At 41.2% G+C, this 25,991-nt stretch overlaps 2 protein-coding genes across 3 annotated transcripts in view; one reads left to right on the top strand and one right to left on the bottom strand.

Moving 5' to 3' along the window:
- Window positions 1-255: 255 nt before the first annotated feature.
- The window catches only part of LOC309870207 (uncharacterized protein), a gene marked incomplete at its 5' end in the record, with an annotated part of 328,499 nt that continues 302,763 nt past the window's right edge, over window positions 256-25,991 (top strand). The window contains 2 exons of the mRNA XM_082742414.1: window positions 256-381; window positions 19,195-19,835. Of these exons, the coding sequence (XP_082598540.1) occupies window positions 256-381; window positions 19,195-19,835 (767 nt within the window). The remainder of the gene's footprint in view (window positions 382-19,194; window positions 19,836-25,991) is intronic.
- On the bottom strand, window positions 4,921-19,258 carry NUDT4 (nudix hydrolase 4). Of its 2 annotated transcripts, none has more exons than XM_082739332.1 (5): window positions 19,128-19,258; window positions 10,979-11,089; window positions 9,792-9,836; window positions 8,038-8,122; window positions 4,921-7,793 (listed from the first exon to the last, which is right to left on the bottom strand). In XM_082739332.1, the coding sequence occupies exons 1-5, from the start codon at window positions 19,224-19,226 to the stop codon at window positions 7,591-7,593; spliced, it is 543 nt and encodes a 180-aa protein (XP_082595458.1). In that variant the 5' UTR covers window positions 19,227-19,258; the 3' UTR covers window positions 4,921-7,590. The 2 variants fall into 2 exon arrangements, with proteins under 2 accessions (XP_082595458.1, XP_082595457.1); XM_082739331.1 differs by having other exon boundaries at window positions 8,038-8,125.

A 25,991-nucleotide genomic window follows, 5' to 3' on the forward strand; every position in this document is an offset into this window, starting at 1 on the left:
TTGTTTCATTAAGACCCTTTCTCAGCCAGTGGAATGAAAGGAGTCAGTCTGTTGATTGAATTTGTTTAGGATTAAAAGGGGCTCTGGGAGAGGCCAGGTAGATTGCAAAAACTTGTCAGCCACCTCTGGCTTTCAGGCCTCTTTTCCTTGGCCCCGCACAGTGTGTGGTTGGTTAAAATATTTTGAATTCCGTGCCAGCACTTTTAAAAATCAGGAAATTCACATGAAAAAAAAAAAATCTCCGATTCTGGTAACATGAATGGTATGAAGATCAGGCAAGTGCAGCCTGCCTTCGTGCAGAGCACCTTCTGGGAGGAGTGGAGTAGCCGCCTCCGGAGCCGCGCGTCCCTCTCTCCTCCTCCAGAGACTCCGCAGTGGGCTGTGAGTCCCGGACCCTCCAGCCTGCTGGCTCCTTTATGTAGTCCTCTCTCTCTAGCCTTTGATTTTTAACTCCTAAGCTTAAGGGAACAGTGAATTCGACAGAAGTATTTTATGTACGCAGCACTGTACCACTTGTGGATGATTAAGTGATTGAGATTGGCATGCGGCTTTTCCTGTGGACCTTCTTATGGGGGAGGGGCACCGAGAACCGCAGTTGCCGCTCTGTATGGAGAAGGGAAGGAATACTTGGAAAGGGCTGCTCTCCTGAGTTCCAGCCAGATGAACATCTCCAAGCTGGAGGAATACCATGTACAAAGCCCTGGGGGAGAGGCAAAGAATCTGAGTATGTAAGTGGCTTCTTGAAAAATCTGTTCTGCCCCCTTTAGGAGCTTTTCTGAAATCCAGAGGCATTGACTGGGGCTTTATTTGATTTGATTTTCTGTTTTGTTGCAGTTTACTTTGTTTTGATTTTTTTTACACACTAGTTATTCTTGGTCATGCCTAATAAAATCTTGGCTCCGCAGTGTGTAGAACTTAAACCCTGCTCTAGACCAAGAATATACTTAAATACAAAATTTCAGAAGCATTTAAGAATAAGCTTAAAATGCAAACTGGTATTTGAACAAGCCACAGGTGCTGTGGTTTAGCACTGTTCAGAGAGGGTACGGGAAGAAATCCAGTATCCTGCAAGACACCATAAACACAACGTTAGCGAGATAGAACTGTTGGTGTCCTAGGAATGATAGAAGTTGTCTTTATTTTTCTATTTGGCAATTCAGGATTTTTTTTTAAGCTCTTCTAGCCATATCACATTTTGTTAGTTGCAAAGGTTTTAAAAAGGTAACCTTATCTGGAAAAGCTGGCCAAAAACCAAGTAATTAAATTAAATAAAATGCCATTATTCATGGCAGCTAATTTATCAGTTGATTTAAGAAAAATGTAATTATCTCATTGGAATAATGTATTTTTGGGCTGGGGGGGTAACATTTCATTTAGCATGCTGCTTAGTTTAAGGAATTATATCAGGGGTTTATTTTTTAAATGATTTAATGATCACAAAAGCAAAACATGTTGAATGTATTAACTTAAAAGAAATATAAAGAATAAAAATCTGTAATCTTCCACCCAGCCTGGTGATACTTTTGTTTCCTTAACTATATGCCCCTGTGTTAATTTCCATTTCTCATTGATGTTGGAAATTGGGAGGATTTGTTTCAAGGGTTAGCTTTGCTACAGCTTTGTTACAAATTGGGTAAGTTCCCATTGGCTGCAAAACTAGGATTTGGGCCACAGTTTCCTTTTGAGTATGAAACTCCACATGAAGAGTTCCAGTACTCCTTTTTCTCCCCAGTTACATCTGGACATCTTTCAGTTGGTCTCATTTCATCTGTGCCTGTTGGTGTGGCATTTCAGTTGTGGGAATGGAGACTTGGTACACAGCCAAGCCTCTACTGACTTGATGTAATTGTTTCAGTTTCTGACTTGTAGAAGCAGAATAATTGCCAGAGTATTTTTCACCCTTGCTTACTGTGTCTCCTAGCAGAGTCACAACTGAAATATCATTTAAAAATACATTTTGTGTTGCTCATTAAGGAGCTTTTTACCATTTTCCTTCTAATGTTATTTGTGGGACAAAACAGGTCTTAGACTAGTAACCTCACCACCTTTGTAGAGTACCTAGCAGGCTTCCTTTTTACATCTGATCCATTCTCACCCACCATGACTCTTTTGAAATAGTTCTATGATCTAAGTTAGTAAATCCCAATTAAATTTCAGTATAATCTAGCAAGTTGAAAGACTTGTCAAAAGCATTTTAGAGGGACGCCTGGGTGGCTCAGTTGGTTAAGCAGCTGCCTTCGGCTCAGGTCATGATCCCAGGGTCCTGGGATCGAGTCCCACATCGGGCTCCTTGCTCGGCAGGAGCCTGCTTCTCCCTCTGCCTCTGTCTGCCTGTCCTCGCTCACTCTCTCCCCGTCTCTGACAAATAAAAATCTTAAAAAAAAAAAAAAGCATTTTAGATAAGGTAGGTTGGTTGCACTAGATTTGAACTGGGTGGTTGGTTTGTGAGTAGCCTAGGGAATGAATAGGGTGAAAGTCTTAAACTGGTCCCCCCCCCCCAAAACAAAATATTTGGGGCTCTGTGGTCCGTGCTATTACTCACCTCTGCACTTGTTGGTGAGAACGCATCCATAGACAATTTTAAATGGCTGGAAGTGCTGTGCTATGATAAAACTTTTTCACAGGCCACAAAGTATTTTCAACCATTTAAGAAAGTGTTAAGTTTGTGAGCATTGCAAAGACCGGGTGGGGGCTAAGGTGTAGCTTGTAGCCTCCTTGGCTGTGATTGATTATTCACTTCTCTTGTATTGGAACAGATCTCTCTTCCCCGCTCCTCCTTAAAAAAAGTGATACATTACTGTTACTCAAGTAACAAAGATGATGTAGGTTTCCTTTTTCCCCCTTTGCTGTTAATACATACATATCTTGATAATATGCAGAGATTGAGCATTTATCAAGCTCAGTTTTTTTCATGCAAGATTACTGAACATTTTTCATGCAAGATTACTGAACATTTTCACATTTCTGGGAGTATTTTAAATTTTTAAATTATACAGGTTTTAAAGAAATCCATACAGGTTCCTTTTTAAAAAGTGACTTAGCATTTAATGCTTTTTTAAAATGTTACTGAAAGTTTATCTTGGGGCATTTATTTGTTATCCCTGTAATATCTATTTATCATAATCCCCATTACATTTAAATTGTTACCGTTTTATGAAGTCTGCATTATACATCTTTTAACCATATTTTGATTGTGCAGTTTGTCTATTTCAGTTTACTAGATTCCCAGAAGTGGAGCTGTAAAATTTTGCTAAGTAGTACTTATTTTCCAAAAGGCTATACTGATTTACATGCAGAAATCCTTACCTGACTTGAATGTCATTTGTGTCTGCATAATATTCCTTTATATGGATATGTTATTAGTTGACTATTACCCCTTTAGTTGCCTTATCTTGGTACATAAATCTTTATCCACATCCCTGGAGAGGGTTTGGAATTCCCAGTATAATTTGATCAAAAGATGTGTTTTTTTAAGGTTCTTGATACACATTAATGATCAAAGTATTCTTTTAAGGAATGAATTTGATTAAAAATTAAGAGTAACAGTGGGAGTTACAGTAGTGTCACTGGTGTTTATTAAGAACCAGGAAATGTGATGTGCAGGTAGTATTTCCATATACTGTTAAAGAGTAACTCGGGGGATCATAAGTCATTTCAATCATACAAAGCAGAGTTACTTAAGACTGGCTTCTTGCAAAAAGAACTAAACCTTTGGATAAATTTGGGTCTTTGCTATAACGCAATGCCGAGAGGCTGCCTCACTTGACTGTTAGAATTCAGCCAATGGCCCTGGTCAGGAAGATTTTTTTTAAAAGGTGGGTGGGAAATAGTACCAGAGAAAAGATCACTTAAGTCTATTAAAAAAAAAAAAAAAAGGGTTCTTGGTGGCTAATAATGGTCTGCTTTGGATCTTGGTTATTAAGCCCTGCTCAGCAGAAGCCTGCTTCTCCCTCTCTCCACTCCACCTGGGTTCCCCCTCTCACTGTTGTCAAATAAGTTGTTCAACACCTTGAAATCCTGGGGCCCTGATACCACCACCTGAGCTTAAGTCCTGCTTAACCAACTCAGTCACACAGATGCTCTTAGACTCTATTTTTTTCTTAGACTCTGTCTTGAGGGCAGAAACCTACTGTGTGCTATGAGCAACAATGCTGGGCATAAAGCGGAGGATTACTGTGCAGCTTCTGGTAAACCTTAGGAATATAGGAAACAAGTGTTAGCCTGAAACTTTGAGGCACAATCAACTACATGACAACATTCCTGCTACAACCCAGTTTACTAGAAACAACAAACTTATTTTATTGTGTTTAGTCCCGTCGTTTTTCTACGAAGTTCATTTTAAGGGGACCTACAGGAATTCTTCCATTCCAGTGTGAAGACAACACTGGGAAATGCCAGGCTTTTGTTTTTGCTCCAACAGTCAAAAACCAGATGAGATTTGAATGGAATTTTTACGTAAGAATTCTTAAGTTGGTCTTCAGTAGGCAGTATTTTGGGGAAATAGAAATTGTAGGGGAAGGTAACTTAGCCAGTTGCACTTTTAAAAAATAGCTGTAATAAAAAGTGATGGCAGTATATAGTTATCTGCAACATGTTAACAGCAAAGTATGTAATTACAGAATAGAAGAGCTCTTGGTAATTATTAAAATTAACACAACCCATTGAGAAGCAGGAATAAGATAGCCATAGTGGGCCACCTTGAGACTGGTATCTTAACAGAGAAATGTCTATTTCCGAGAGTAACAGGAACACTTCACTGGTGGACAATCCCTTTTAACCCAGCTAATCCCACTAGTAAGAGATCATGATCATGAAAGAAAGTATATAAATATACTATGAAATGATGTGTATGACCACCCATGGGAGAAAAGTAAATTATTTACTGTGGAATGCCAGACACATTTTCCACTCGATGTTCAGTTATGGTTTAAAAAAAAATTATTTCCATTTTTATTTGGTTTCCAAATATAAAAAAAGTCAAGATTCTTACACCAATTATCTCTGAGACCATGCAAAGCAATTTAGAGTGTATACAACAATCATTCCACACACATACCCCCCTTGTTTTGCCGCTTTATACAACTGTTTGACAGAAAGTTGAATGGCACATGCCTGGTGGGCAAATTTCACCTGTTTATTGAAACACACACACATACCCACACACACACAACCCCCAACAACAAATATTCAGGATAGTTTGCTACTTTGTGTCTGCATGTCAATTTATAACCTAGTTAACTTCTTTTATTTAGGAGGCACATGGGACTGAAAAATTTAGCTGCCCAATTTTATCCATCGACACCACAGAAAGCAGAATGTGTCCCAACACTTTGTGAAGTTTCAAGGGTTGAGATAGTAGACACTGTCATCCATAGTAGATTCAACTATTGAGCCTGGAAAGGAAGGCTTTTTCTCCTCAACAGAAATGGAAATCTCTTTAGGGCCTTTCCTCTAATTTTGCTAGACTGGGTTCCAGAGGAATAGTGAAGAATCCCTCATGTGAAATTCAAAGTGCGACAACTGTGAAGTATGCTGCATCATACCAATTTTTGCTAGTTGCATAGACCTAAAGACAGTTGGTTTGCTAAATGGCACTGAAGAAAATCCTGACCCTAGTGGCACTACTTAGTCCAAATGTTCTTGACCAAAAAAAATTATACAACAATATTTATAGGCTCAACTTTTAAGAGATGGCTGACAATACTGTACATATTTTACATGTCAAATACACAGTCTAGGAGTTTATAAAGTAAGTTCATGCATTATTACCTCTAAGAATATCATGTACAAGATCTCCCCCACCCCCAGTACTTGTGACAGCATTTCAGGTGGACAGATTTATATACAAAATCCAGTTCCTCTGCTGTGTTAAGGTATATAATTTAAAGACTTCAGCGATTACTGAGAAAAAAATCTTAAGTCCATTAAAGATTGAAAGTGTCAATCTGTGGATTTAAAATGTTTCCTTTTTAAAAAACACCCAGGAAACATAACCTATACAAAGAAAAATACAAAAATTCTGGATGATCATGTTTGATCACACTACATAATTTAGAATGAAATGTCATTGGTTAAAAGTCTATTTTACTCATTCCTCTGACAGCATTAATTTGTGAACTAATATTTGTATTTAGTTCAGCTGCATATGTGGCACAAATCTTTTTCAAAACAGCTGCACCGGTTTTCCTTAGGTGTAACAACACTCTATTTTTTAGCAGCAAGTATATTTTTAAAGGTTAGCAATTTGTAGAATGTACAACTATACTAACTTTCTACTCTATACTCACCAGTTATAATATTTACAAGGCTAACGCCTACATACAGAATCATCTTTCACTCCTCCTGCCCCATGTTTTTCTTATTCAAATGTTTCTGTCCTCCGGTCTCATTTCTGTTATTTTTGTTTTGGTGGGGAAAGGGAGCACAGGGGCTTCAGACAAGGTACCTGTGTGTTTGTCAGTGGATTCTTGATTCCAAGTGAGTATAAGGATAAGACAAAGTAATTCTTGGTTCAGGTATGTTCCAGTGCCCCAATAGTTATAGGATAAGTAGTACCTTACTAGCAACCTATAAAAGATGAGACATTCTTAGGTGTCTTAATAATCTAAGTCTGTAACAGTGGAACAGCAAGGAGGCCATTTCTCAACTGTGATGTCGTCACCATTGACTAGCATTTGAGGTTAGACTCTTAATTCTGTGGGTCACTACTGGTAACCAGTAAGTTTAACTAGAGGGGTCGGTAAATTAAAAAACAGGAAACATTTACCTCAAGAGAATTATGGTTCTCAAGTATTCTGTGTAGAGAGATTATGGATAAAGGGAATTGGCAATCTAGCATGCTTAACTTAAATCTCATGAATACAGTTTTTCATGATGATGTATTTATTACATGCATCTTTCTTAACATACCTCTCTAAAAATCACCAACTGTATACAGTTAATAGTCCTTTAACAGAAAGTTCGGGTTATAGAGGGAAACTGGCCCTATCAGGTAGCTAGAGACGTACCAGTTGTGAAAATTTAGACAAATGAGTTGACAAATTCCTGAAAATAGCAAATTAAGTCCTTTGTCAAAGTAGTTACTGGACCATACAGAAATAGTCAAAATCTAGAATTCAGAAATTAGAACTGTGATCCTGTGATACACGTTTTCAGATAATTTCTTTAATATCAAGATTTTTATAAATTTCTACAACATAAGAATTTGTTGACTATGTTAATGCTGTGATGAGGAAATAATTTTAGAGAAAAGATCTACCCCTAAGCTGATCTGACAAAAACCACAGACTGATGTCAAATGGACGAAAAACTGAACAAAATGTGTGAAAAAATGATAACTAGAATGGGGGTGTGGGTTGGGGCAGGGGCACAATTAAGGCATCTAAAAAAAATTCCACATGGCTTTGGCTTATTAAAATATTTTACATTTTTTTTTTTTATAGAAGATCTGAAAACATCTGAAAAACTTGCAAATTGTTTGAAAATCCTGCATGGCAAATTCAGACAGTTTGCAAGCATCATTCGGATGTTTACCAAGAAAAATAAAGAGACCTCTCCCCACAAGACTGCACATGGGAGGTCCTCCCAGTTCTATCTTCTACTGGATGGCAACCCAGAGGTCTGTGCGGCAGTCACAAACAAGGTGTTGTTATCTGGAAGGGAAGGGACTGTGGAATTTCCATTGGTTGGAGAACAACCCAGCTTTAGTTTTTCCAGGTACTCTGCATGTACAGGCTTATGACACTGGAGAACTTTGATGGCATCTTCTACTTTGAACCATTCTCTCTTCCTTCCTAGAAAATAGCAGGACATTGGTCATTATACAGTAAAGTCAATTTTAAAAAGTAGGCCAATGCTTTTATAATGCCCTTCACGCCCTCCCCCCAAATAACTTTACCATTTTTTTTTGGAATGACTTGGGACAATATGCTGGTGGAAGAATTTTAAGATAATTCAAGTGTGGACATACATATACTGATCCTCTTTGAAAAAGGGAACCCAAAGTAATTCAAGATGACAAAGGGAAAAGGAACTTACCTATATTAACAGAATCTTCCCAATCTTCTAATATTTCAGTGACAGTAAGAACATAAACATACGTTCTATGCTTTCTGTCTTGGTTCTGCTTGAATATAAAAAGAAAAGCATTTTAATCTCCTGGAGCTAGCTATTACACATTTTTGAGGGAAAAAAGTCAGTTGTGGCATACTACTGCTTAGCAATACTACGCATACTATGCTTGGCATAGGCAAGTATAATCCAGTCATATAACCCAGCACAGAAGTGAATTTTATGTGGGGGAAAAAAAAACCATGTACAATGAGGAAATTAACTCCCCCAAGTAAACTTTTGGCACTTTGATTTCAACACATGTTTTTAAGAGACATGAAGTACCGATAGTTTAAAAAGCTTCCAGGTGAACTATGCGTGGCCAAAGTTAAGAATGGGTTACTCATTTCTGGAGTATTACCTTTTAGTCCCATGTGCTCAAACTCGATTTTTTACCCACATTAAAACTGCCACCCTGTCTTGTTTCTAGATTCAAAATTAAACATACTTTGGTTTTAAAATGAAGGGGCTCATCTTCATCTCAATTAAAAGTTAGCCCTGTCTACTATAGTCCAGGACTTCAGGTAACTGACGGATTTGAAAATTTTTTATTAATTTTTTTTTTTTTAAAGTGGACTCTATGCCTGACCTGGGGCTTGAACTCAAAACCCTGAGATCTAAAGCTGCTTGCTGTATGAACTGAGCCAGCCTGGCAGCCTGATCGTTGCCAGAATTTTTTCTACCACAAACAACCTAATTCACTCAATCCAAATAGCACATTATGTCTTTGGGAAGTAACAGAAACAACAAAAAATGAGAGGCATCTCTCACATAAAACATTACTGTTCATTATTTTTAAGAACTTATTGTTTTACTTCTATGCCTGGAAAATCAATACATTTATTATGCTATGTTCACAAATTCACTGAAATCACCAGGGTGAACAAGGAGGACAATTCTAACTTTCCCTTACATATTCTAAGGAGAAAGATACATTGGTTACTTTTTTCTGCTCAGATTCTATGAAATTTAGCATTTGTAATGCCAATACTACTATTACCACCTACCTGTGTTATAGAAGCTTTATTTATACTGTGAGAAGTTCCCTTCAAAAATCCTGTCAACATACTGAAATGTGCTTGCTATTTGTACCTTGGCTACTCTGAATTCTAGAAAACCCTCAATACATTTTTCACTTTAACCAGGAGATGGTGCTCTTCAATTGGGTAAAGCAAGTGCTGAATTCTGGGAAAGACTGAATACTAAAATTTGAGAACTTTACAGGAGTCATCAATTCTACCAAGTACTGCACAATTTCTGACTTCCGTGGAAAGCCTTTTCCATTATTTTTTTTTTTAATTCAGAGGGAGGGAGGGAGGCCTGCCCATGCAAGCGTGAGCAGGGGCAGAGGCTTAAAGAAAAATCCCAAGCAGACCTCCCTGCTAAGCACCAAGGACCCTGAGATCAAGACCTGAGCGGCAATCAAGAGTGGGCTGATGTACTGACAAAGCCACCCAGGCACCCCCTTAAAAATAAAATGTTTATGGTTCTACCAGAAGGACAAAACTAACCCTTAAGTAGTACCTTGAAGGAAAAAAAAGCTTACTTCCCTCCCTCTTAATCCTTTTAACTTACTTGCTTACTGATAGTTTTAGTCTGCTCAGGTTGTGCCAGATTATTTGGCTGGTTAGGAAAGAATGGTTATAATTCTATTATTTGAAAGGATTACTTTAGCTACTCACCTCAAATATGCCCAGGAGTCTGCCTAACTTTCCTTTGACTCCAGCCTATTAAAAAAGGATGAAGTAAAATTGTTACCTTTCCTAAGAAAATTTATACTGAAGTTATTTTCTGACTATTTCAACTTTTGGATTTAAGCACAACAGGCCCTCCTATACTAAGCCTGCTTCTGTGAAAGTTTTTTTTGAGCAATGGCAAGATTCACGACCTGTGGTCTGCTATAAAACATGGCTTAATTTATTCCATATGCAAGTTCAGACTGACCAGATTGACTGTCATTTTTTTTAAGAAATGACAGGGACTGACCAAAAGTTAGACTTTCTACCAATGTGGGACAAATTTAATGAATGAAAAGACGACTTTTCTGTACAAGTATGACCCTTCTTACTTTAAGGACTGTCTTTCTGCCCCACCTCCTTTTTTCTTCACATGGCTCAGGAGGTACAATTCTTTTTCTAATGTTACCCTTCGAATTCAGAGTCCTCATTACTTTTACCCATTACTGTAACAGACCGACTGGAACATCTTATCTGCACCACAACTAACACATTGATACCTGCTATATCCTCTATCTAGGAAATGTTCCTCCCTCAGGAAGCATTCATCCTTTAAGACCCATCTCTATGAAAAGTTTCTAACTAGAGAACCAAGACCCAATGAGAGCATTAGAATTTGCTTCCCGTTTATACCCTAACTGCTGCTCAGTAATTTAACAAAGCAAATTCTATCTATGAGCAACTTTAAGAAGATAAGCAGGCCATGTATGCTTTTGTGTATTGTGCGTGCCTCATTTTATTCAGCTTTAGGATAAAACAAAAGCAGTCTGCTTATTCCTCTGACAAGTCTAGCACATGAATGTCTCTGTGCATTCCAGTGTACTACTAGCTGCTCAGAGACAAGGTCCCCATATTATCTACTGATCACTCATCAAGCTTGTCGTCTGTTAAACAATTCTGGGGGACGTCTACATTGCTTTTAGCTCTGTTTTACCAGTTAGCAAATGTATCTTCTTAGCAAAATGCTACCTTAGTTGCCTGCTTAAAAATGTTGAACAAAGAGAGAACCCATGTGACCTGCCTTGTTGTCTTCTCAGTGCACTTGTAGCCCAAGCGCCCCACAGACACTGTAAAACTTCCCAAGTACAGCCTGTGTGCAAGGACAGCCAATAAGCTACTGCAGTTTATCTCACCTCTTCGTACACCTCCCTCACGGCAGCGCCACCAGGTTCCTCCTCTGGCTCCATGCCTCCTCCAGGGACAATCCACTGGTCAGGGTACCGGCTGCTGCTCACCAGCAGCACCTGCAAGGAGGAGGACCACCGTACACTCCTGCTGCCCAGGGAGCACCGCAGCCCCCAACTCCACCCTCAAACCTCCACTGGGCTGGGAAGCCCTTCCACATTAACACACCTTTCAGAGTCATTCAAATAGGAGTGCAGAGTCTATCACAAACAAGCAATGACAGCTTTTGTACACACAGTTTTTCAGAATTCAACAATATTGTGCTCACATTACTACACCATCTGAATGAACCTAATGAAATCACTTTAACTACCAGATTCAATTTGTGACATTCCAATTCTTGGAGACTAACAAAAGATAGAAGCCAAGACTTGGTTTACTAGCCTCAGAGCTGTATGCGCTTAGGTTTGTGGTCATAATATCTGTTTTTTAAATTACAGAATCTTATCATTCTCCCAAATTTTAAGAGTATGTGATCCCAGGCTCATCACTCTGTTCCCTCACCTATGGAATGTATGAATACTTAAAAGGTATCTAAGACTGAGAAAGGAGTAGGGAGATTCAGGTAAAGCCAATGCTCAGTATATAGAGAGTTCCTATTGTATTTACGCTTACAATTGGGTGGAAAGAAGTAACCTTCATATTCCGAACCAAGTATAAACGAACAAAAGTCACTTCTTTTCTAACAGGCAGCTGTAACTTACAATCTAGAAGAGGGTTGGCAAGCTACAGTGTGTGTACAGCTTGTTTCTGTACAGTCTGGGAGCTAAAAATGGTTTTGCATTTTCAATTATATGAAGTTCAAATTCCAATGTTCATAAATTAGAAAAATCTAGCCACACTCATTCATTTTTACATGTTGTCTATGACTGCTTTCATACTCCCAACAGTAGACCTGGGTAGCTGTGACAGAAAGTGTGGCCCACAAAGCCCAAAAATATCTGGCTCTATACAGGGAAAGTCTGCAGACCTCAATCAAGAGTAGCATTAACCTTGAAATATGCAAGCACTTTTTTAAAAAAAAGGATGGCATTATCAGATTATCCTAGAGGATCATTATTTTAACAGTGCCTGAAATAAGAATTATGTATTTATCTTATGAATGAAAATTTGTGAGCTAGGGTAGGTTAAAATTCACCCTAATTAAAACACAAAAGCTATGATAAATAACCAAAGGTATTTGTGAAGGAACAGGTGCCTTAATCAACTTGAACAAAAATGTTCACCAAATTACCTTGGTATACTGCCTTCAGACCGTAAACCATTCTCACCAGATACATCAATCAATTCAGAGCCAAGTTCAATCTGTGAGGTGTGTACTGGTTGTCCCACATGCATGCCAGTAGTTCTATCTGCTCAGCTCCATCCCTACTGCCAGCAGCTGCTGGAGTGGAGAGCTCACAGCCAGGATGGGAGTTGCCTCCTACTTGAGGAGGCCACCAGGAACTCAACCTTCCCCAACTTGAAGTGCCAGGCTGACAGTAAACAGTTCAGCAACTCCCACCTTTCCCCAAAAAACCTCTAAAGTACGGAGTTGGGAGTTCAGGGAACACGTATCCAGGCACATATTCCCTCAATCTGAAAACTAAGCAGCAAATTTTGGCCTATGGACACACCATCATTGCAAAATGATCGATCAACATTCAAGGGGCCTGAGCATTGTTTTCCTCATTCCTCATCTGGAGAGGACTCTATTGCTTCAACTGGGACTTGATTCCTTCAAACGAAATTAACTGGCAAAACAGTGCAAATCCAGAGGAAGCACTACCAGATAACAGCTGGTAAAACCTTAGAGAATAGTTAAGGCTGGGACGCCTAGGTGGCTCAGTTGGTTAAGCAGCTCAGGTCATGGTCCTGGGGCCCAGGGATGGAGCCCCTCATTGAAGCCTGCTTCTCCTCCCTGCTGCTCCTCCTGCTTGTGCTGTCAAATAAATAAAATCTTTAAAAAGAAAATATTAATGGCTGACACTGAAGGTACCACACCACCAAGTCCAAATATCGCAATTCTTGTAAAATGAAATGTAAGCCTTAAATTTAAGCTTTCTTAAATATTAGCAAACAGGGCTTACATACCAAAATTAGAAACTACAGAGCCAGAATAAGCAAATCCAGCAAGTAGAAAACACTGGTTTGAACTTGAAGATGTTTTTTCCAACTGTACAGATCACAACCAAGGTGTGTTTCATTTCTGGATGCACACAATGAAGGTTGCTGATCTACCATTCAGTACACCAGTACCATCCTCTCTAAAATCAAGCGTCTGTCCTTGTAGGGCTGTTTAGTGTTAATGAGAATGAAACACCCTAAGTCCTGGCCAAGGCACCTGAACTCCCATTACAAATTACTCAATATCCTCAAAAAAAAAAAAAAAAAAAAAAGCCATCTTAACATTTCTACAACATCCCCAATCTACTAGATCTGTAATATAGGTTTAGCATGCTCACTGATGCTCTGAAAACATTATTACTGAAGTAACAGAGGTTTTGATATCTCATTCAGTTAGGAGTATACACCAAAACAGCTGGCAAATCCATCCCTGGTTGTTCATAGGTTTTAAATTCCTTTTCAAATACTTTTCTGGGCATATTACATTTTGTGTATCCAACAAGGTAATAGTCTGCCACATTAGTGACAAGGTGACAGCTGTGAAGAGGACATTCAGCCTTCCAGATAAGCCAGAGTTGAGACCAAAGGCAAGATTTATAAAAAGGAGGTTAGCCAACCCACCAGGCTGCAGAATTAGACTTGAATCAAACTCAACCTCAAAGCCAGCGCTGTTAGATAGTGAAAAGTGAAGACATTTCCTTGATTCAACCCGCTCACCTTCATATAAGCATTCCTGCTGCTGTACTATCAAACCTCAACCCCTCCTTCCATGTATTGAACAATTATCAGAACACACCACCATTCCCTTATCACAGTTAAGAAGCCAATTCTCACACTTGTCTTTTTGTTAGACAACGTTTTAAGCATTTGGAATGTAAGTAGTAATTATAATGGTCTACTTGGAACCAGCCCTTAGTCTTACTGGACAAAGGTCTGTCAATGAATTGGGAGTATCTCTATACTCTGTATCACCTAGTGTAAGTCCTCCTCACTGGGGGTGTGTAAGAGCTTGTAAATGGCGGGGGGGGGGGGGATATGCTGTGTAAGGTTTATGTAACGCAGTTATGCCCTCAGAAGATGCAGGTACTTGAAATTCCTATACACCATGTGGCCCCCAAATGTCATTTGTGTTTCAGCTTTTACCCTTATTAACTGTTCTTGGTCACAGTCAGCTTCTGGGAACAACTAGTCATTACAAATGACTACTTCTAGTGGGGGCAAGCTATCTGGAGAAACTTGGTGATCCCTACATGGAAGAATGAAGAGTTTTATTTTGTGAATTATAGTTATTTAGAAGCTGTATTGGGGTTTTTGTACTTTCTTCCCACATTATCATGAACCACGATGCATGAATGATTAAACCATCTCTACTGTAGTAACTATATTGTAGGTATTTAGCCAAAATTAGGCCAGCAAGCAGCACATTAGGAACACCAGTGTACACACAGACATTTTAAAAGATCAATGATTACTGTATCCATTAACCAGCTACCTACTGTTATTAATAAACAAATTAGTACTACTTTTTGGACTATACTACAGTGCACTACAGAGGCACAGTGCTAGAGGAGGATCAGAAATATGGGCTCATTTTGGGAAAATGTGCTTAACCCAATGAGATTACTGTTAAGCCTGGAAAAAGATAAAAATTCAAAATCTGAGGTGTGGTTCTACTGAATGCATTTTTGCACCACCAGAAAGTCAAAAAACCACAGGCTGAAACCAATGAAGTCAGGGACCATCTGTATGAGATTGGTAGATGGATGAATGCCAAGTTGCACTAATGACATTTTCTCCTAGTATGTCAATGTTCTGAAGCTCTAGGTAAGCTTTCTTTCACCATTTACAGAAAGCCTTAGTAATACATACCAAGAGCCTGAAACAGATGCAAATTTTGCAGAAGTGCCTTTCCTTTGGAAAGTGGCTGGCTGAGTGGCCTAAGAAGCCCTTTAGGTTTGGGAGAGCTTTAGGCATAGGTGACATTTCTGATGTTTAGAAAAAGCTGCCTTTGGAGAGTTAATTTTAATAAAAGTGGTCTCCATTTGAGGCAAGTTATCTTGTAGGACTTAAAATCTAAAAGGATTTCTGCAAAGCTTAAGCCCCAGAGTTTACATCTGATAAGGCAGACTACCTACTGATCCAAGCAGACAAATGTGGTAGGTAGAGACTTAACCTGTACTAGAAGTCTCTTTCTTATTAAGACTTGTTTTTATTAGGGCTCTGGTTTTGGAATTCTGCTTTCCCTACCAATTCTTTTTAGAACTCTGCTTTCCCTCAAGGCTTAGTTTTAGTGCATGCTTTTGTAGAATTCAGACATTTAGTTAATACACATTTGGCATTTAGCAGACTGTAGAATGCAGCCCCTGGCTCAAGGAGCTTAAAAGCTAATTAGGGGAGTAGTGGGTAGTCTTTAAGGCTGTTTTGTTAGTGTTTCTCCCTCACAACTGTGCCTGGATTACACCCAAAATCAAGTCCTTTCTATTTCTCTTTTTAGCATTCTATCCTATTTTGCTGCCAGATCATCCACGAGCTTGCATACATTTAAAATGTAAATGTTCCTTGTTCAAAACTAAGTGTTCCTTTCTTGCCTAGCAACTCCTTAGCCTTACATTTAAGGTGCTTTTTTCCCCAGCAGTTCTCTGTCCTATGCCATCCTAAGCTGCAGCTCAACTAACCCACAGCCCCAAGTTTTGCTGTCTGTGATGTTTGGTCCTTCCTCTCTCACTGAAATCAAGCTCCAGTGGATCTTAACCCTGGAGCATGTTAAGTTATTCTTCCCTTACTTTATTCCCCTTTATGTAGGTCATTTGTCTACCCTCCCACTGGAGGGTATGTTTCTTAGGAGTTGACACTTTCCATCTCTGCAGCCCTGTTCAAACTCTCATATACCAGTAAGTTCAAAATAATCTATTTTTGGTTACCTTTTGTGAATGTATTGTTCTTTTTCACTGTACAAGCACAGTATCCCAGCTAATCAACGGGAAGCTTATTTTGTGGGATTCTGTGTAAGCCCAACTGCCAAAACTTCTATAGGGTCGTTCCTTATAGAAATAACTAGTTGACCAAGAATCAAATGAACAGAAGATTTAGAAATAAAGCGCCTGGGCTCAAAATTATCTGCCAGCTTTTGGGACCTTGGGATAAGTTATGTCTGCTGACTTATTTCCTCCTGTACAAGTGCTAATGCTTTTTACCTCACAGGGATGATAAAATGGGCAAATATATACCCCCCCCCCCCAAATAAAGACTGCTGTTAGGACAACCTTCTTTCCTAAAACAACCTGTTCTCAACTATGGGCTGAGAACTCCAGGAGAAGAACCATACTGGAACACTGTAACTTTTTGTGGTCAAAGAGCAATTACTATTATTTTATTTCAATCGACACTCTGTAACATTTCATCCTAAAATAAAGGCATACATTTAAATCTCCCAACCAGGACCTAAGTGGTGTTAACCCAGTGTGTGTGTGGGGGGGGAATTCTCACCTGTTAGCTAAAGAGGTGGATTCAGGCTGTTTTGTATTCTATCCTTGGAAGGCTACCAATGTAATTTTAGTAACGTGGGAATAAATTAATAGGAAAACAGCAAGATGTCCTGAAAAGCTATCAGGGGTCATTTTGTAACTATCATATAATGGAAAGAGCCCCCAAAACTCACAACTCCAGAAATGAAGATCCTAGAGAGATACATGTGAAAGTTGGTTGTGCATTTCACTTAGAAAATTCTAGAGCCTTCCCTTAGAACATAAATTCTGACTTGGTTTCTTCATCTGCACTGTACCAGATTTGCCAAGTTTTACATAACAGATTTCTCTAATACTCCAGAGCTTGCTCCTTACTTCATTTTATCTAATGGCCGTAGCACCTTCACTCAACTAGAGGCTAGAAATTTAGCATTTATTACAGTAGGGAACAATTTCCAAGCACAAAAATAATTCATTGATCTACTAAGGTTATCTCTGAAGCATTCTTCAAGCTTTGCTTTTACTACTCACACAATACAGATCATTTCAATTTCCTCCCATTTCCTGTATTTTGTCCTGGGAACTGTTTTATTTTTTTCCAAAGCATGAATTCCAAGTTCAGGTTATGGCAAGACTTCAAAGTCATCACTTCCAGAGAGTCTTCCAAGCTTAGCCTCACAAAATCTCTCATTCAGCAAATAGTATGCACCCAACTGCTAAAGAACCCTGTGCCAAGAGCCCAGCATCAGGAGCAAGGAAGGGCTGGATCCTGAATTGTGAATCTACCACTTCCTAGTTATGTCGTTTGGGGAAAGTACTAACAATCTCAACTGTCTCCTCACCTATGAACCAGCACTCAGAGGATGAAATGTAACAAACCTACAGGTCTTCAGGCAAGCAAGCCCCACGTATCCTAAGCACTCAACTAAGAATGTGATTACACAATAGTGAGCAAATCAGACAAGATCCTCGACCTTTTTTGATCACTTTGGGCTCTTCTTTTATATTCAAAGCTTGCTTTTTCCCTAACATGGCCCTCCCTCAACAATGTTCTAATCTTTTTAAATAATGGAATATACTTAATGCTTATTGACTATTTATTCTGTGAATGTTAAAAAATTTTTCCCCTCCCACCTTCTAGCTTTCCTAACTGGGCCCAGGTCCTAGTTTTCTTCCGAAAACTCAAAAAAATTTAGGCTAAAAACACTTACAGGCCCCAAACTAAGCACCAATCAGCACTAAAAGGCTTGGTTTCTTAAAATAAATAAATAAAGGCAAAACAAGAGTTTGAAGAGCATCATTTGAAGCACTTTGATTTTCCTCAGCATAGTAAGAACTATGCTACTAACTGTATACACTGTGTCATACTCAGCCTAACTACAGGGATCAGCAGTAAGGAAGCCGTTACATTTCCTATCTCCAGCTTTAGCCTGGTATTTTATTGGACACAGTTGGTTATGGAAGCAGAACTCTTAGTTTTTTCTCTGCCTAATCATTATAGGAATGGCAATGCTTTATAAAAGATTTTCATGGCTACCAATCAACTAGTATTGCCTTAAGCAAATTTAGAACAGTGAACCATTTTAAAATTAAATAAATGTAACATTGAAATAAGGAAAAACTGCTTTCCAGGAAAAACCTCAAGGGCCTCCTATCAACCCAACGCAGGAGTATGAATTACAGAAGACTGACTGCTTACGCTTAGAACAAGGAAGGATGCTCCTCTCCAGATGTCAAACCAAAGAGCAAAGTAAAGAAGCCTTGGTAAATAACGCTGAGAACTAGAGACTATGCTCTGAAAATGGCAACTTTGCCCATCTCCCTCTGGCGTTATTCCACATTTTTCACTAGCCATCTTCCTGCTGTCAGAAAACTTTAAAAAACGGTGGCCTTAAAAAATACATATATCACGGGTAATTATGCCAGGTGCTTACGGGTTAAAGGGTCCACATCCGAGTCCGATTTGAAAAACCAGACTGAATGGGGCTTTATTTTAAAGCACGGGGTCTGTTTGGCCAGTCCACAAACATCCCTAGGTTTAATCAGAAAACGCAAACTGCTGTAACGTTAAAGGAAAATGTAACAGAGGCAGCGGCAGGAGAGCTTGGGTTGCAACACTCACGCCATTTCTGCCGCCTCTGTTAACACTCGAGGTTTATCTGGCTTTACACTCAATTCGCGTGTTAAGATGGTGACTCCCGCCAGAAGCGACCTATTCCGCCCGGGACCTTCCCGCGGGCCAGGAGACGTCTGGGCCTCAGGTCCTCACGACCGCCCACCAGAACACTGGGCTGGGCCAACCCCTTTGTCTCCTCCATCAGCCCAGAGAAAGGAAGGAAGGAGGGAGGGCGAGCAGGAGGGAAAGAGGGAGGGGGGCTAATCCCTCCCAGCCCCGGGGCCAGACGAGGAGTCGGGCAGGGAAGGGGGAAGGCGAGGACCCCCACCCCCGCCGGCCGCGCCCCCCACGCCCCCGCCCTGCTCCGGCACCCCCGCCGCGGAGGGTACCGAGCGCGCCGGCGGCCCTCACCTCGTCCTCCTGCTCGCTCCGGAAGCACAGGCACGCCGCCCGCTTCTTGAAGCCCTCGCGGTCATAGGTCCGCGTCTGGTTGGGCTTGAACTTCATCATAGAGGCGGGCTCTTGCTGCCGCTGCTGCTCCGGCCGCCGCCGCGGGGGCCCGGCCGCCGCCACCCCGCCGGGGAGTTGGGGCGCGGGCGAGTCGGGGCACAGGGAGGCGCCGGGAGGCGAGACGGCGGCGCGGGGAGTGGCAGCGAGGCCGGTCAGTCCCGGAGTCGGCGGCCGCTTCGACGCGGGGCAGGGAACAAGCGCGGGTCACTGCAGCCCGGGTGCCGGAGAGGAAACGCCGCCTCTGCCCGGGCGTCCGCCGCTCTCCATGGAGCCCGCCGCCCGCTCGCCTCCGCTCTCTCCTGCTGCCGCCGAAGCTGGCAGCGCCGTCGCCGCCGGGGGGAAGAGCGAGGCTCGCGGCTCGCGCGACAAGAAGACAGTTGTGCGAAGTCCCGGCGTTCAGGCGGCAGCGCCGCGGCAGCTCCGCGCCGCCCCCACCGCGCGTATATTTAAGTGGGCCCGCGCAGCCCCGCCCCCGCGCGCCCCGCCCTGCGCGCGCCCCCGCGCCTGCGTGCCGGGACCGTTGCGGCGGGGGAAGGGCGGCAGGGGGCGGGGTCTCGGCCGCGCGGCCGCGTGGGTTCCGCGGAACCTGAGGCGCCTGCTAAGACACCCGTGAGTAGGAAGCAGCAAAGCCCCCTCCCTCCGTGTGTATAAACACCGCCCCTTGCCCCGCGGAGACCTTAAATGCCGTCTCCAGGAGAGGAGGGCCCCCTGCGCACGTCTCACAAAGTTGCACCCGGGTCAGGCAGCGCCTGGAGGCGTCGCGGCGATGGCCGTGTCCGCAGTGACGGACGTCCCGAACTCGCCCGTGAGGTGTTGGGGGGGACGAGAGGGTGAGGCCTAGAAAGGGGAAGACGTCGGTTAAGAGGGGTTTTGTTTGGAGGGTTTTTTGTTTTGGGGGTTTTGTTTTCCAGAGGAAAGAAGGCAGGTTTCTTTCTCCCTTTCCTTCCCTTCCTCTTCCTCTCTTTTCTTTCCCTGTCTCGTCTGTCTCTCTCTTTGCTTAGGGGGTCGTTTGCATTCTTTCGGGAGCCCGTCCAAGCCTTCTTTGAAGCCATAGGTAACGACCTCCACGTGGTCCCACGCTCCGAAACGTATTCATTAATATTGGCGATGGCTAATATTTATCAAGTGTTTTGCACTTGCATTTCACACTAAGTAACGGGCACAGTTAGGGACTGGGGCCAGCACATATAATAGGATTTCTGCCATCTGGGAGTGTCAAGTCTTCTAGGGACTTGGGACAAACCTTTCCATTTCAGATGGTCACTCAGGTTTTAAGATTAACACAGGGAGGTCCCTGTGTTACGGAAGCCAACCCCGTCCATCCTGCCCCCTCCACGGAGCCCAGGCTACGTGGCCCAGGAACTCCACAGAGTTCCAGGCACCTGTGACTCTTCGGTTTTCATTCCCAGAGGGCCTACTGTGTGCCAGGCACTGGCATCTAAAACCAGCCCCTGCCCTTCCAGAATCTTGGGCCTGTGAGAGGAGATATAGTCAAATACCACACAATCACACAAGTACATGTAAAACTACAAATGTGATAAGATTGAAGGTGGTGGAGGGTTTCACAGGGGATATGATCAGACCTGCAAGTCAGAAAATGCTTCCTGAAGCTGGAGGTCAAGAGCTGAGGGCCAAAGGAGAAGGAGGAGGGGCTAAGGCCACCAAGAACCTGGTCAACTTACAAGGTGAAGGAAACTGGGACTCATGCAGAGTCCACTGGGAGAAGGAGCAAGGAGAAATGAATAAAGACCCATGTGGCTGCAAGCAGGGTGGGGGTAGGTGGGTTCCACCCTGGCCCAGAGGGCTGTGAGGCCTGATTGTTCCCAGCCTGGGGTCCCTTGGAGAGTCCAGAGTAGGGCACTGGTCTTCCTGTTCTAGATTCTGACCTCCAGGTTCATGACCACTGCATCTAACTTCACCACCTTCCTATTTCCAGGGCCAGGGAGATGCAAGTTTGTACAATAAGTTAATGTTGGAAAAGGGATTCAAGAAATGAGATTTTACCGTGGCACAATTGGAAATCTTATCAAGTCCATGCAGGGACATTTTCCAAGCCTTAGCTTTCTTACAGAAGCTGCTTGAAATTTATTTCCTGATTTTTAAACAGGGACTGAACACATGTAGCTAGGGGCTCCCTTTTGGCTAATATGCAAATATTGTTTTAAGATAATTGGTTCAAATTGACAAAATGAGTAATCTCACCATAGTCTTTTTATTTTATTTTTTAAAAGATTTTATTTATTTATTTGACAGAGATCACAAGTAGGCAGAGAGGCAGGCAGAGAGAGAGAGAGAGAGAGGAGGAAGCAGACTCCCCGCTGAGCAAAGAGCCCTACATGGGGCTTGATCCCAGGAACCTGGGATCATGACCTGAACCAAAGGCAGAGGCTTTAACCCACTGAGCCACCCAGCTGCCCCTCACCATAGTCCTTTTGAATGATAAAGAAAATCAAGTTTTTCCTCTGCTTCAAAGGTCTAGCTTCTGGTTTGTGTGCAGTGAATATTAGTTTGGATGTTGGTCTACTCAGATCTTTTTCATTTAGTAATTACATGAGGTGAGGCATGAATCAGAATTAACTGAGGAGGAAAGAGGAAGAGACTGGAATAGACTCACTAAAGGGAGGAAAAACTGCACAGAAAACTGGCGAGCATGAGCATAGGGCCCCTTGCTTCAGGTTCCAGACCATTGCTTTTGGTTGGAATGATCTTGTGTTCAGGTCTCACCTGCACCAATCACTATATGTAACTTTTCTTACCAGTCAAATAGTATGATATCATTTATACCATCTTGTACAAGACCACAGTGGATCTGAGAATGCTTTAAAATTATAAAGTATTTAAACATAGGATATTATTAATAAGGACATTATCTTTGGTGATCTGTCCTCCTCCTCCATTTCAAGGAGTAGAGGAATAATGCAGAGAGCTAGGTGCTTGGAAAGGGCTGTGAGTTTTGAGGGAAGGGTTTTAAAAGGAATTTTGTAACATGATTTGAATGGAAGAATGCTATCCTATAAATAACCACCCCTACTTTTTTTGAACCAAAGGCAGAGGCTTTAACCCACTAGTTAAATTAATTCCTCTAGTTAATTTATTTATTTATTGGGTTATTTTTTTTGCAATTACTTGAGAAACACCTAAGAGAAGAGGAAATTTTTGTCTGACTAAAATGGTAGAATAGAGAAAGGCTGAATTACAATGCTGGATCCTCATTTTTCTATGTCATTTCCTTCATAGTAGGGTACACACCCCAGCCCAAAGCTCCCTGTTTAGTATTGTCTAACACGTATATTATGCATCTGAAATGAGCTTAGGCACCATTCAAAGCTTAGATCATATCCAGTCAAATCACAGTTGAGATAGACATTAGGTTGTTTTTCCTCTGCCTGGCCGAAAGGACTGGGCGACACTGGCCAGTTTCCTTGGGGATCAGAGTCCAATTTCAGGTTAATCTGTTTAGTGCACTTAGCACAGTGTTGTCTTACCTGGAATTCAACTACACACGGAGCCATTTCTTGTACTATTTTCAGATATTTGGAGCCATCGGAGAGGAGAACTAACATTCCCTCTCCAGGGTACTTCTTTTCCCTGGGTCCTTTTATGGGAGGCAGTGCAGTGGGGGGTGCCAGGCTGGGTACTTCTCTTGTAATTGACTCACAACGTTACCATAAAGTAAGTTCTGTCTCTCAAGGTAAAACTGATCATGACAAATCATCCCTCCCTCTGTCTTTCCAATGCTAACAACAGCTCGTCAGTTACTGTTACTCAGTGCTGGGTGCTTCTCACGATCACAGCGGAATGATCGCCACAGCAGCATTACGAGACAGCTTCTAATTATTGTCCCCAGTTCACTGGCAAAGATACAGGGATGTCCTTTCTCTCTTTGCCGCCCATATTCTTACCTCCTGCACTGTATCACTGTAAGCTTGTCTTGTCTCTTATTACATGGTGATTATTTTGTATGTGTTATGTTCTGACATGGGATTTCTTTCCTTTTTAAAATGAAAAAGGAGCTTTGCTTAAGGTAGGATGGTAAGAAAAGCTCTTACAGTGCAAAATGGAAGTCGAAGTCTTTGATGCCTGTTATCCAAAGTGATTTTCTTTCTTTTTCAAAAGGCGCAGATTAGAATGGAATAGGCAATAGTTGAAAATTCAAAAGCCTTAAATTAAACTAAAGCTTTAGGATTAAAAATCCTGGAAAGGATTAATGGAACCAGCATTAGCAAGACTTTAAAAGAGACTGTTTGGTTTGCCTTTTTATAAGCTGCTCTTTCATCAAAGTAGAGAAATGATTTTCAGATTTACAACTCATTTTCCATTTCCTCAATTCCTGTTTATAGCAGAGCACTTTGTTTCACACGCATCATGTTTATGTGCAGTTCTGGGTGGCTAATAAAAATGTTTACCGGGAAGCACAGCTCCCACTTTCCTTCTTTATCATTCAGGGAAAGGTATATGCCAAGCGCTTATCTTCCGGGCAAAGGCAGTGACTTGACATTTTCACCACCTTCTTCAGACAGCATTTTAAACTCCTGCTTCATTCAGAATTGCTTGTTTTTACTACATAACAATTCTGCATTTTCATTTGAAGAGAAGAGCTTGAAAAACAATGTTTGCTCATGAGAGACATGTTACTCAATTGTAATGTATGGACCTTGTTTTGTTATATATTAAAAAAAAAACAAAAAATAAATAAGAGGAAAGACATAGGGCAATTAGGGAATGTGAACTGTTTTATCATATTAAGCAACTGTTGTTATTTTGAGGGGCTATGATGATGTTTGAAAGGGGAACTGCTTACCTCTCAGAGATATATACTAAAATATTCAGAGCTGAAGTGATACGATGTGTGAGATTTCTTTCAAAATAATCTGGGTTGTTGGAGCAGGGAAGATGGGTTGGGAGAGAGGCCATGAGCTGATTGTTGTTGAAGTTGTAAGCCATTAGGAAAATGGAGGAGATGAAGGAAACAGAAAGGAGAAGAGAGATGTTTTATATTTCATGGGCCATGGAATTGAATCTCTGTACTGCTAGAAAGGTACACACTCATGATATAAGTATTAGATTCTTAGCATGACTGGAATGACCAAAAATGCAGTTTGCAAATTAGGCAATGTTTTTATAAAATAAAAAATAGAAAAATAAGACATAAAAATTACCTATGTAAAAAACTGTGACCAATATTATTCCATGAATTGAAAAAACTTTAATGGTCATTTGTATGTGAAAATTTAATAGTGATTGGTTTGGTTGTCAGCATTCATCCTTGTGTGGTGAAATAGAATTTCATTCTTATAACTAGACTACAAGCCCTAGGAGGGCAGAAAGCCAGGTGATCCAGTGATACTTCTGTGTTACAACTGAGCTATAGGCTATGAGGCAATCTGTAGGTAAATGTTGCTAATTTCTTCTCCTGGCATAGTTACTGTATCAAGTATCATATTGCAGATGGAGTCAATCTCTCTCATCTCCCTCTGTCTCCTTCCCTCTCCCTCCCTCCCTCTCTTTTTTTCTTTGTCTCTCTCTTTCTAGCTGTTCATGCTGATTTTTAAATCTGTCCTTGATTTTTGTTTGTTTTGGTTTGGGGCTATATATATTTATGAGGAATGTGATCAACTCAATCCTCAGAGCCTGACATTTGTTTCTGACAGTTTTGGAGATTGGAAAGTCCGAGATCAAGATGCTGGCAGATTCAGCATGTGCTGAGAACTCACTTCCTCATTCATAGATGCTTCCTGGTTCCTTGTGTCCTCACAAGGTGGAAAGGGCAAGGGAGCACTCCTCAGTTTCTTGCAAGGGCACTAATCCCATTCATGTGGACTCTGCCCTTGTGACTTAATCATCTCTTAAAGACCCACTTTCTGATGCCATCACATTGGGAGTTTGGATTTCAACATATGAATTTTAAAGCAACACAAACATTAAGTCTATAGCAAGTACCTACACCGAGAACTGTAGAATTTCTCTTTATTTATTTATTTATGAAAAGATTTTATTTCATTTATTTGACAGTCAGAGATCACAAGTAGGCAGAGAGACAGGCATTGGGGGTTGGGGGAAGCAGGCTCCCCACTGAGCAGAGCACCCAATGTGGGGCTTGATCCCAGGACCCCGAGATCATGACCCTAGTGGAAGGCAGCCAGTTAACCCACTGAGCCACCCAGACACCCCTAGAATTTCTCTTTAAGTGGGACTTTGAGCTGGTGATTTGTTGCAAGAGGAGACTTTTTATAAGCACAGTTTTGTTTTTTTTTAATAGCATTTGACATAATATTGAGAAACATCCATTGTACATATAAAAGAAAAAAGTACGGCTATTTTAATGAGCATTAATGGCAGTCTCTTATGGTTTGTCTCCCTCCCCATCCCATCTTGTTTCATATATTCTTTTCCTACCCCAAACCCCACATGTTGCCTCTCAACTTCCTCAGGTCAGGGAGATCGTATGATAATTGCCTTTCTCTGATTGACTTATTTCGCTAAGCATAGTTCCATCTACATTGTGGCAAATGGCAAGATTTCATTTCTTTTGATGGCTGCTAGCATTCCATTGTGTATATATACCACATCTTCTTTATCCGTTCATCTGTTGATGGACATCTAGTTTCTTTCCATATTTTGGCTATTGTGGACATTGCTGCTATAAACATTTGGGTGCATGTGCCCCTTTGGATCACTACATTTGTATCTTTAGGGTAAATACCCAGTAGTGCAATTGCTGGGTTGTAGGGTAGCTCTATTTTCAACTTTTTGAGGAACCGCCAT

Source organism: Mustela nivalis, assembly GCF_964662115.1.
Source record: "Mustela nivalis genome assembly, chromosome: 7".
Taxonomy (NCBI): Eukaryota; Metazoa; Chordata; class Mammalia; order Carnivora; family Mustelidae; genus Mustela; species Mustela nivalis.

Bases quoted from the DNA above. Each gene is read 5' to 3' on its own strand.
- NUDT4 (XM_082739331.1), bottom strand. From the start codon at position 19,226: ATGATGAAGTTCAAGCCCAACCAGACGCGGACCTATGACCGCGAGGGC. The intron at 9,837-10,978 runs GTGAGATAAACT...CTTTTTTAATAG, and splicing joins TGAGGGAGGTGTACGAAGAG to GCTGGAGTCAAAGGAAAGTT. The intron at 7,794-8,037 runs GTAAGTTCCTTT...GCTATTTTCTAG, and splicing joins GGAAGATTCTGTTAATATAG to GAAGGAAGAGAGAATGGTTC.